Raw genomic sequence first — 12,562 nt, forward strand, 5'->3', positions numbered from 1 at the left:
AGGGGTGAAAATCTTTAACTCCACAAGTGAAGTTGAGGTATTGTCATGTCTTTAATTTTTTTTTCTTTTATGAAAGAATGTGTCCTTAAATTGTAGTTAAAAAAGCAATAAATAAGTGAATATGACATGTAGCAAGATCTACACACCGGTTGAGAAGTTAAAAATTTTTATTTTATCGCTTATGTATTAAGCAATCACTCAAAAATATAATATAATAATGAAAATGAATATTGATTTAAGCCTGCAGGCTTTAACTTGGATAATATTTTGAAAGTTAATTAGATTTATCACCAGATTGTATTGTTGATTGTTTGTATCAAGGTTATAATTTTATCAATAATATAACAGTGTTCTGAATAAAATACTAATGCAGTGGTAAGATTCCATATGGATTTTAAGTCTGTGAACATCAAATTTAGGGTTTGAATCGTATAAAAATTTCCCCAAATTTGTAATGCTTGTTTCCACCTGTGCTACTTGAGTTGATGTAAAGGAAGTTTTCAATGAATTTCAAAAAGAAAAGGAGAATTTGTGTAAGGATTGACTCAATGAGATATAAAAAGAAGTTATTTTTGTATAAAAGATTAAGGAAGAGAGATTGTCTAAAAGTTAAACCCGAGATTAATATAATTGAAATTTTAAACACAGATAGGTTTGGTGAATAAATGAAAGGCAAGAGGCTTAAAGCCATGCCTTCATGTGCCAACTTAGAGAAATTTACCATAATTCAAGATTGGGCCTTCACAAAAGGAAAGAAATTTTATTTTTCTTTTTTTGGACCCTATTTACAGGTCTATGTAATCTGAAAACAGCCTCAGAAAGAAAAAGGGCCTATATAGCCCATGTTGGGAGAAGATAAAGGGGGGGGACACATATGAAACATCGTCAAATTCGAATGAAAACAAATGCAAAATCGAACATAAAGCCGAAGAAAAATATTCCCCGGAAGTATAGAGCAGATCATAAGAAAAAAAAACCCAAACATAGACAGTGGAAACAGAGAAGGAAAAGTTGACAGTTTTTCTTTCAAAGAAAAAAGAAAAAAAAAAAAGAGGAAACAATGGTTTGGATGGTGAATCAACAGGTAGGAAGAGGAAGAAGTCGAACATGGGGAGTTGCATTGCTTTGTTGGCTTTTCATCATGTTGGTTACTCCAAAGATCCCACTTTCTTACAGGAACCATCTCTATGCTGACATGCGCAACTTCGTAGGTAACTCTTTCTTTTACATCGTGTTTTCTAAGAAACAAGTGAAGTGAAGTGAAGGTATGGGATGGGATGGGATGGGATGGGATGGGATGGGATGGGATGGGATGTGGAAAAAAGAAGAAGAGAAAATTGTACATTAAAAGGGAAAATTTGCAAAATTTTATGTTTCCTCATTCATTGTTTTGCTTATAGGAGTTCCTAACACGTTGAATGTGATCACCAATTTCCCATTTCTGATTGTGGGTGTTCTTGGGTTTGTTCTTTGCCTTGGAGGAGGAAGCTTTTTCAATATAAGGTTGTTTTCTTGCCCCCTTTTTTTAAAAAAAAATTAGATTTCTTTAAGTTGTAATTTGTAAAGGATAAATTTATGACCATTTGCTGATTAACTGATGTTTATGGACGGTGGATTGGTGGCAGATTGCCAGGAGAGATGTGGGGCTGGCTGCTTTTCTATGGAGGAACTGCTAGTGTGGCTTTTGGTTCTGCTTATTATCATCTCAGGCCTGATGACAATCGAGTACTGCTGGACACCTTGCCGGTTAGCCTTGCAACTTTACTTCTTTATATTTTTTTTATTTGTTCCTCTAGCTTTCGGTTCTTGATGGTTGTTTCCATCATTCAAATGTTGTTCTTAACACAGCTATTTGCCGTAGTTGAAACCATGAACTTCAATATTATATTTTTGTCTATTCTTCGAATTTGCGCTTCATTGCTGAATGCCAAATAGTTGAAATCTCACTTGCTTTGTTTCTAATTTGGTGTTTTTATTGTCTTTTTACATAGAAAGAATCAGAAATTGCAGATGAGTTTCCATTCTATTTCATCCACAATCATAGCCCCTTTGGAATTTTACTACCATATTTCTGTCAAATGCTCCATAACATCAAATTAATTCACATATGTGCAGATGATGATTGCTTATTCCTCTCTTTTTTCTACTTTTATACTCGAGAGACTCGGAGAAAGAATTGGATTAAGTTGCCTTTTTTCACTAGTAGTTCTTGCTGTTCTAAGCACGAGTTATGCAAGGTTTGATTCTTTCTTGAGATGATCTTTTCATCTGTTCACTGAATTGGTCAATGCTTGTCATTCAGATTTCGATTTGTTTTGGCTGAATAAGACTCGATTATTGTTTGCAGAACATTTAATGATCTTCGGTTGTGCATGATATTCCAGTTAATTCCGTGCATTGCTATTCCGATCATGACATTTTTGTTCCCACCTAAATATACCCACTCTAGATACTGGCTTTGGACGGTAGGTATGTCATTTGTCTTCCTTTTCCCGCCTCACATGGAAATCCCACTTCAAGCAAATAATCATGTGGAAAAAGGGTTAGAAATTTGTGGATTTACTACAATTAGCATGCTAGGAGCTGTATGGAATATGCTTCCTTTGGATTGTCTTCTTTAATCTTTATGTCATTTGATACTCTCTCGTTCTCTCTGTTTTCGAAAAGCATTGGGAGTATATTGTATTTTCTTTCCTTGCTCTCAAGAATGTTGGTTTGCTTAAAAATACGATAACAATCTGGTACAGGAGTTTTCATCCTGGCCAAAATGGAAGCTCTAGCTGACATGAAGATATACCGCGCAAATAATTATATTATCAGTGGACACTCCTTGGAGCACCTGTGTTCTGCAATCGCCCCTGTTCTGGTTACAGTTATGCTTATGCATAGGAGCTGCAGATTCCCGAGGTATTCAAATTTTAAGGTTCAGAATGGAAATTCTTAGATGCTTTTTAGCATTTCATATGAACAAAGTTTTCCAATAATCCAAATGTAATGACTGAAATGCTTCTTTCATTAAGGCATTTGGAAGTGTTATTACAATGTCCGAGTGTTTGCAAGGGCTCAATGTGTTTCATTTTGGTTCTATATATTTCTTTGCATTGGGAATCCTATCCTTTTTTTTGTTTGTTTGTTTGAATTACTTGAGTCGATTGTTTAATCTTCACACTGCTATGCAGTTAAGACATCTTTATTTTTTTTAACTGCAATGAATGGATCGAGTTCAAGATGTCCTTGTAAATTATTTGATCTTTATACAAATTACATTTTGTTGCTGATGACTTGCAGAAAAAGTTATTGTTTTCTCTTACTTGGTAGTGGAAGTCATGACAGATTAGGTGAAATCAAAGAATGTCCCTGATGAAGAATTCAAAGAGGATGAAGGCATTCCTATGGCAGCATTCACTGTGATTGAGAAATTTTTATACGAAGAACCATGGGAGCTGACAACAAATGACATGATTACCATTTAGTTCTGATGAAGAACTTGATGAAATTTCTTCTCCCATGCTTTCTGCATTACTCTGGATCCGCAAAGAACAAAGGCAAGTAGAATCCATTAACCATCCACCTTTCCGGATTTGCACTTTAGACCGAGTTGGTTTCTGGGTGTCAAATCATGATTCGTGACCATACTATAATATACATTTTGCTAGCATGGTGTCTCCTTTTTTTGCCCATTTTTCATAGTTTTACCATACAAGTCTTATAATGTGACATGAATTATACTGATTTGGTGACTGTGACAATGGCAATGGCCTGTGGAGAACTTAATGGACATGCTAGTGAGAGCTTCATGTAGCAAATGTCTAATTGAGATATGAACCATGAATTGTTACTCTCTTTTTTTTTTTTTCTTGGAAATTCATGCTCAAAATATTGGTACAAGATTTCCCGGTTTCATCCTCCTCTTTTTCCAGGTATGTTGGAAGTTGGAGGATAATCTTGAATGTCAATTTTGAATTGAGCTTAGTAAACTTCAAATCAAGATGCTTCTAAATGCACATTTGTTTTATTATATAATCACCAAAGTGTGTCCATATACAGGCTTGCATACTCTATTTGCCTTTTATCAATTTAAGACTGGTAAAAGGGAAGCCCTTGGCTTGAATGATCATTGTCCTTCATGGATGGTAGCTTAGGTAAGGGGAAATGACTTGGAAGATGAAGTCTCACCATCCATATCAACTTATATCGTATTACCAAATTCAGACATTGGTTTTACGGTTTTATTCAATAAGAAAAATGACATCATAACAAATGCTTGTAATTTGGTAGGAAAAAGGGAAGCATGAAATATGATGAATAGATGATCATGCTTTACCTACTACTAACTCTCAACTCAACCACCAAAACTCAATACGCCCTTTTTTCAGATTTTCTTTGGGTTGTTCAATTATAATTTTTTAGGAATTTTGTTTATTCCTCCTGAAATAAAAACCTTGAGATTATGTTATGTCCCCATTCCCCAAAACTAAAATTTAGTGAAATCCAAAAAAAAAAAAATTAAAAAATTATTAAAAGAGCCCGTTATTTTTTAAAAAATTCTACTGCCAAAATACCTAGTAATTTTACTTTGGTTTTTTATAGAATAAATATTTTACTTCGGTTTTAAGTTAATGCAAAAGGGATGGTTTGCCTACTGATATTAAACTTCTCTCTATCTGTTTTCTCTTAACAGAGAGTGTATAAAACAAAAATGATAGGTTTGTCCATGGCGGAGCTAGTAAAATGATTTTTTTCCCCTGCCCTCTTTAATAATTTATAAAAATTTAAATTAGTACTTTGACCTCAAAAATAATAAAAATTTGATTTAATTCTCTAGAAGTTATTAAAATAGTAAAATTGTATTTTTATTATAAAAAATATACAATTTAATTCGCCCTCCTACAAAATTTCTCGTTTCTTATTTTTTTTATGAAATTACATGTCAATATAATTGCACTTTTACACTTTAATAATTTATAATTTATTTGTTTCTCATATATTATTACAACTTTAATAATTAAACTTTTTATAATTTTTAAGTTATAAAGTTAATATTATTTTAAAATTTTGAAATTATTTAGAGCACAATTCGATGTAATTTTCAAAAATGAAAAATGATAGGTATCAGAAGAGTATTTACAATAATCATATTTACACCAATTATATATTCGAATTGTAAATTTTAATTTGATTCAAAATCAAAACTCGAACTACTCGATTCGATTAACTCTTAGTTCGTTTTTTCAATTTTTTCGAATGCAATTGAGTTTTGATCACTCGTAGCTTATGGTAGATTGAGGTCGATAAGAATTTTTCAGAAAATATTATCTCGAGAATCTCGGGATATCTGATGAGTGAGTGGGAAATTGTAGGAGTTGAGAGTGGTAGTGAGAAAACGCTCCACGTAGGGCGCGTTTTTCCTCTACCACTCACTCGAAAAATTTTCTGAATCAATTGTCACTCACCTCGACTATATAAAAGTATGGCTTTCAGCATTGAATGCCATAAGGCAATTTCAAGCAAACAAAATTGCAAGAAGATGAAATTCGCAAGCCATTTCGTAAGGCATAATTTTGAGTAAACACGTAATTGCATAAAGTAAGGTTCGATTTTTGTTGCTCATATATAATTACAACTCTATTTTTTGCATAATGTTTTTGTTTCGAACATGTGAAATAGGTTATTTCATTGAAAATGAGTGGACAAAATAATGTTGTTTATTACTACAGTGAAGTCCGTGATGCTGGCAATGGGGTCATTTTTTATCTGAGAACACAGCATGGTTGGCTTTCAACCTTAACATACAATTGCTGGAGTTGCGTGCAAGAATTAGGCAAAAAATTGTCAAATCCAATCAAATGAGAGTATCATCATTGAAATATCGATTTTGTGCTTCGGTTGACCTCGTCAAATATGACGCTTTTGATATCAAAGGCACAAGGTGGATGGAGGTATGGTGCAGATGCATATTACTAGTGGATCATTAATACTCGAGTTATATGCGGAGTTTGCAAACACAGATGAAGGTTGTCGAAGGTCAACATATGTTCCAGTTCGAGAGGTCGGAACGAAAGGACAAGTTTAGAGTCCAATGACACAATTGTGCGGTGGGTTCTCTATTTTGTTAGAAAGTTTCCATTATGATATCTCAGAATCATCAACAAGAAAACACTCATCGGTTTCAGCCTTAGATTTCAACCGTGGTAGGCAGAACGTTTAGCAGTTGGGGTTTGGCAGTAACCTAGAATACTGGACCCCAACACGTAGATCTGTTCATGGGTCGAGCCACCCGGCATGGCCCGAAGGCTCACTCCTAAATGTGGGAGGGTTTGGACAAAAATATAGGCCCAAAAAATGGGCTTTGACAAAAAAATAAGGCCGTTTAAAAAATAGCCTGGGCCCTGCCCGGCTCGTCCTGAATTCACTAAAGGACAAAAAAACCTTTTTTTTTAATGTTACTTTCTTGTTGTTTTCTCCATATTTTTCTACCATTTTACTATATATTGCTACTATTTTATTGTTATTTTTGGATATTATATAAAATTTATTTTATTGTTAATTTTGTTAATTTTGTTATTATTTTAGAGACATTTGCTTGTTAAGTTGTATCTATCTTAGTGTTATTTAAGTATACATATTTTTAAGATTTATTTTCAATTTGTTAGAAAATATTTATTTTGATGTTTTTAGTATTTTGATGTATTATATATATTTAAAAATATATAAAAAATTAATATGGGCAGGCCGAGTCAGGCTCGAGTTTTAGTATTTTTATCGGGGTCGGGCTTGGGCAAAATTTTAGGCCCATTTTTCGGGTCGAACGTAGGCCTAGTAGATGGGTCTAAATTTTTAGTTGAGCCCGGCTCATGAACACCTCTACCAACACAACACTGAGTTAGTGGCTTTGATTTGAACTTCGATCTGCCGATGTTTTCTATTTTTGGTTAATTTTGTAGTTTTACGCTCTTTACAATTTGGTCCTTAGAGTAGCGTATTTAATTTTCTTACAAAATTTTCTTGGCATGATTTTTTGTACTATAAAATCGTACCAGTAGTCACTTAGAATCTCGAGTGTACGCTATTTATTACTCAATCGCCATCTCTTTTGGGTTCGACCCCTTGAAATACTTAGGTGTTCCATTGGACACTATAAATATTACAATTGACTTGTATGTCTGCACTACAACCAAACTCATAAATTGTTTTGTAAAATTGTTGTTTTTGTGCGCGAGTGCGCGAGCCAGTTAGACCATGTGCAAAAATTTCGCATCTCTCAAGTATGGTTTTGATTAAAGACGATGGAGGAGCGAGTAGATTACGAATATAAGTCTCCAAAATCTGATCTTCCAACTATATATAAAAAACATACAAAATATTAAATTTTAATATAACAAGAAAATATTTAAACTAAATTAGGTTAAATATAATAAAAAAATTCTTACCATTTGCAATTGATCGACCGAAATATACTTGTCATCTAAACGAATTAGAGATTTTTCCATTACTAATTTCAATAAATACCAAATAAATTGTAACACAAAAATAATTTAAAAACCTTAATAAAATTTTAATAATAAAAAGAGAGAGAGAGAGTTGAGAGAGGAATAAAAGTTGAGTGAGAAATTAAAAGGGAATTGAGAGAGATTTGAGAATGTGAGAAAGAGATGAGTTGAGATTGACTTGAAAAATTAGTCCCGGGGGGTGGGGGAGGGGTTTAAACGGCTATTTAAATAACCGTTGAGTGAGGTAGTCGTTATGGAAAACACTTTCAGTTAGAAGCGTTTTTTTTTCGTCTTAATCCCGCAATTTTTCGAAAAACTAGCCTAATTCGATAATTTTTATTATTACAAAAAAACACATTTTTATGTTTTTTACCCAATCATTTCATTTGAAACTTAAACAAATAGAAATTGATAAATTACATTTTCTCATTCTAGTTTTACACAAAAAAAATTATCATAACCAATATTTCAAGCTGGTTAAATAGAAATATAAATTTAATTATAATTTATAACATTATAAATTTTTAATTGAGTTGACAAATCTTATTCTATCATCCTAACTCGATTTGAAATTCTTTCAGATCGAGTCGATTGAAATGAAATTTAAGTCGACGACTCAAATGAAATTATTCGAGTTAGATTAAAAATTAAACATGACAAATTAAAATATTGTTACAATATAACTATTTTTATGTTAGAGCACATACATTTAAAACTATATATATTTGAATTTTTTAAAGCAAAATAAGAAAAAAATATACTTTAGTATAGTATAATTGAATAAATTTTTTGAAAGATAAATTCATTAATTTATTCAATGAATGGAACCATACAATTTAAAGAAAAAATAACAAACACTCATCGTAGATGATGAAGCATAAGTTCCATCAATACAAAATTATTAACTTTTTAAGTATAATAGAATTGAATAATTAATTTAGTTAAAATTAAGTCCCAAATTTATTATTTTAAAATTTTAACTTTCTTTATATATTCTATAATTTTTTTAAAATTATAATCTTTTAAAAAGTACAGAATTTTGAATCTTTTATAAATATTTTGAATTTTGAAAATTATATTAAATTGTTTAAAATTATTTTGAACTTTTTTAATTGTTGTTGAGGAAGGTCAATTTATTCATTTTAAATTATTTAAATTGTAAAATTTAAATTTAAACTCAATTAATTCAAGTTAACTAAAAAATTTAAAACTCACTTAAGTTAATTTGAAATTCAATTTTTTTTCGAAAGAAATGAATTTTACTCCGCCAATAAAAGTGACTAATACATTAAAAAGCAATGAGCAAATTTATACAAAATAATTAATAAATCTAAAACTCAAAAAAAAAAAGTTAACCTAATAATTATTGCTGATAGTTTACGCCATCATCACATCTCAAAAGCCAAAGAGATCTAAAATAAAAAAGATCCTAACCAACGTGTAACATGTTCCTTCGGACATTAACCAAAATGAAAGAAAAACCTTGACTTGACATTCAAGTTTGAAAAGCTGATTTTTTTTAAATTTATTATTTTCAACACTTCAGTAAAGTACTTCAGAAATTTAAATATAAAGTTTTATATTTTAATTTAATATAATCATTTTATAATATTATTAATGAACTCAATAATTTAATACCATTAATTATTATTTTTATTAAAATGTTGATACTATTTAAAGAAAAAAGGAACTGAGGAAATGAACTATTTGACATTACTTTTATCATAAAAATATGTTTGCATTTTAATCAAAATAATTACTCACAAATCAATTATATTATAAAATTAAAATATTTATATTAAAATATAAAATTATCAAATTTAATTGGCTAAAATAACTTTTAAAAAATTCAATTAAATGCTTATATTAAAATACAAAAATGTGAGTGGTAGTCGCGGTAATTTCAACTCCAATAGGATATATTTAAGTAATTGCAGTTAAAAAATTCATAGTTAGACTTAGGGGTGGGTCGGTCGGTCCGCCTCACGGTGAGCACCGGTCTGCTCATCCCTACTGTCGGCGATGTGCTCCTAGCCTTAATTAGTTAAGTTGTTCCTCCGACGCTGTTACTTTGAAGAAATTAGAGTGCTCAAAGTTGACCTACGTTTGTATACATTAACATGGAATTATCAAATTTAATTGGCTAAAATAACTTTTAAAAAATTCGATTAAATGCTTATATTAAACACAATAATTTAAAAAATAAATAAATCCAAATATGGTGAGGTGGTACCATCCAAAGGTGGAAAGTACCAGTCTTTCACTTCAATGTTCAATTCTTCTCCTCGAATTCACTCTTTCTCCCTTTACAAATTTCACCATTTTCCAACTTTTCCTTTGAAACATCCTCCATTTTTCAGTTTTTGACAATGGCGGACAAAGTATTCCCTTCCTCCAAACCCACCGCCACCGCTGCCCCTGGTGGATCAGCAGCTCCTACTACTACTACCACCACCACCACCACCACAACCAACGGCGGAACTACAAAATCCCACCTCATTAACCCCACCGCCCGCCTACCCTACCGTCCACAGCCCCATAACAGACGTCGCAACTACCGTCCACGGCGCAACTACTGTTGCTGCTGCTGTTTCTGGATCATCCTCATAATGCTCGTGCTCGCCCTTTTAGTAGCCATAACTGGCACCGTCCTTTACGTCCTTTACCGCCCTCACCGCCCTTCTTTCACCCTCGCTTCCCTCCGTATCCACCGCTTGAAGCTCAAAACCGCCGCCGACTCCTCCACTTCCCATCTTTCAACCCTTTTCAACTTAACCCTTTCTTCCAAAAACCCCAACTCTCATCTCTCCTTCTCGTACGACCCATTCGTCATTTCATGTGTGACCAGCAATGGCGACGTTCTGATAGGGAACGGAACGTTGCCGTCATTCGTCAGCGACGGCAAAGAGGAGTCGACTTTCAGGGGGGTTACGGTGGCGTCGTCGTCGGATTTGGACGCGGAGACGGTGAACAACTTGAGACCGGAACTGAAGACAGGGAATGGAGTGTCGTTGAAAGTTGAGATGGATACTAAAGTGACAGCAAAAATGGGTGGATTGATGAGCAAGAAAGTTGGGATTAGAATTACGTGCGATGGGATTAAAGGGGTTGTCCCGAAAGGTAAGTTGCCGGCGGCGGCCAATGTCTCCGGCGCTAAATGTAAGGTTGATCTCCGTATCAAGATCTGGAAATGGACGTTTTGAGACGAGGGATAAAGGTTTTCCATTTTGATGAATTTTTTATTATGGTTTTGGTGTTGAAATTTGAGTGTGAAATTGGATTTTTTTTTTCATTTAAAAAATGTAACGTCATATACCAATTCTATCAATCAGATTTCCAGCATTATTTGTTTGAAGTTTGATGGCTGGTTTTAATAATTTTTGTAATTCCATAATAATAATCAGCAGCCACCTCTATAAGCAAATGACTGAAAAGTGGGAAATGGCAATTAGGGTTACGGATAACCGCAGTTAAAATAAGATAGGTTCTTCGATTGTTTTCATATTCCAAACTTCATGTCATGATTTGTTAATGGTAAACCTTTTCTTTTAGGAATAATATAAGGTTTGCATGTATATAGACTGTCCTAAAGTTATGGATATATTCGTTTATTAATGTACAAGCCCAATTTTGGGCTCAATACTCAAAACCCACTAAACTCAATTACAAACCAACCCCTAACTCAGCCCAACTAAGCCCAAACCCCACCTAACCCTAGCCCACTATCCTAAACTCCTCCAAGAAACCCTAGTCGTCAGCACATGCTCCCCACCCCTCTCGCTCCACCACCGACGCTGCAAGTGGCCTCTGCTCCACTACTGCTTGCTGCGACAACAATAAGAGAATAGACAAAATATTAAAAGAGAAAAACATGTAATGGCTATATATACAAGGTAGAATCAAAAAGAAAGAGAGGATTTTTTGGTTTTGGAATGAAAAACAATATTGAATCTTAAAATCCAAAGCAAGAATAGAAATCCTAGCAATATCGTAAAGCATAAACAGTCAAATCGAGGAAAAGGTTAATAACCTAAGGTGATCGTGTTATTATTTTCGCTTTTTTCATTTATTTTTACCTTTTTCTCTTTTGAATATATTGATGACTAATGCATATATACATATATATAACGTAGATAATATAAAAAAAAAACAAAAAGAGACGAACCTTACCTTTTCCTACCACATGCATGGCGGTGGTGGTTTGCTACCGATAATGACGATGGCGCTGCGGAGGCTCTCTGGCCGGACGGACCCTTGACGGATTCCGATTTTCTCAGAGAGAAAATCCTCTCTCTCTTCTTTTTCTTAAACCTCAAAGAAGAATGAGAAACCAAAAATTTTTTGATTCTTATAAGGCTAGCATCTGGCGCTGCTTTTGGGCATCAACCTCACCTTAAAAACGACGCCGTTTAGGCGCGACCCGAAGACCCGACCCATCTCACCCTGGGATCCGCGTGTTTTTCTCTTAAAGGCTAATTGCGTGCCCAGTCCTTCCGCTTTTATATGTTTTGCAATCAGGTTTTAATTTCTTTTAAATCGGCCTTAATCTATTGTGTTTGCGATCCGATCCTCATTTCTACGATGTCGTTTTAAGGATTTGGGAAAATTTCCTTTTGGCCCTCTCAGAATGCAGCGTGTTCAAATAGGTCCCCTTTTATATTTCCTTTCAATTGGGCCCAAAACTCTGTTTTAGTTTGGATTTGATCCTTATTAGATTTAATCTAATTTTTATGTTATTTTACCCTATTTTCTATTTTGTAGCATTATTTATTAACTGTTATTATTATTAGTATTATCATATTCATTAATATATTATTATCATTTTACTATACCATTATTATTATATATATACATACCTTTTATTATTATTCATGTACATATATTTTAAATAGTATTACCATTATTATTATTATCACTTATATGGTTATTATTATTCTATTAATATATACTTTATTGCATGTGTACGTATATACATTTCTTTATGTGTATAGTATTATTTTAATTACTCATTCACTATCATATTATATTTACTTTTTGCATTTTAACATTTTCTTCCTTTTGTAATCACTTAT

At 32.9% G+C, this 12,562-nt stretch overlaps 2 protein-coding genes across 4 annotated transcripts; both read left to right on the plus strand.

Moving 5' to 3' along the window:
• The first annotated feature begins 782 nt into the window (after positions 1-782).
• Positions 783-4,023, plus strand: LOC108484393 (uncharacterized). Of its 3 annotated transcripts, none has more exons than XM_017788165.2 (7): positions 783-1,211; positions 1,401-1,503; positions 1,626-1,746; positions 2,116-2,237; positions 2,348-2,469; positions 2,748-2,907; positions 3,289-4,023. In XM_017788165.2, exons 1-7 carry the CDS (start codon positions 1,061-1,063, stop codon positions 3,359-3,361), a joined length of 852 nt encoding a protein of 283 aa, XP_017643654.1. In that variant the 5' UTR covers positions 783-1,060; the 3' UTR covers positions 3,362-4,023. The 3 variants fall into 3 exon arrangements, with proteins under 3 accessions (XP_017643654.1, XP_017643655.1, XP_017643656.1); XM_017788166.2 differs by having other exon boundaries at positions 787-1,211; positions 3,319-4,023; XM_017788167.2 differs by having other exon boundaries at positions 789-1,211; positions 3,334-4,023.
• A 5,679-nt stretch (positions 4,024-9,702) lies between these two features.
• LOC108484548 (NDR1/HIN1-like protein 13) lies at positions 9,703-10,867 on the plus strand. Its single transcript, XM_017788369.2, has one exon. It carries the CDS (start codon positions 9,860-9,862, stop codon positions 10,691-10,693), a length of 834 nt encoding a protein of 277 aa, XP_017643858.1. The 5' UTR covers positions 9,703-9,859; the 3' UTR covers positions 10,694-10,867.
• The last annotated feature ends 1,695 nt before the right edge of the window (positions 10,868-12,562 follow it).

This window comes from Gossypium arboreum, chromosome 6 (genome assembly GCF_025698485.1).
Source record: "Gossypium arboreum isolate Shixiya-1 chromosome 6, ASM2569848v2, whole genome shotgun sequence".
Classification (NCBI taxonomy): domain Eukaryota; kingdom Viridiplantae; phylum Streptophyta; class Magnoliopsida; order Malvales; family Malvaceae; genus Gossypium; species Gossypium arboreum.

Coding starts and splice junctions, on each gene's coding strand:
- LOC108484393 (XM_017788165.2), top strand. CDS start 1,061: ATGGTTTGGATGGTGAATCAACAGGTAGGAAGAGGAAGAAGTCGAACA. Junction 1,747..2,115: donor TACTGCTGGACACCTTGCCG/GTTAGCCTTGCA, acceptor ACATATGTGCAG/ATGATGATTGCTTATTCCTC. Junction 2,470..2,747: donor ATACTGGCTTTGGACGGTAG/GTATGTCATTTG, acceptor AATCTGGTACAG/GAGTTTTCATCCTGGCCAAA.
- LOC108484548 (XM_017788369.2), top strand. CDS start 9,860: ATGGCGGACAAAGTATTCCCTTCCTCCAAACCCACCGCCACCGCTGCC.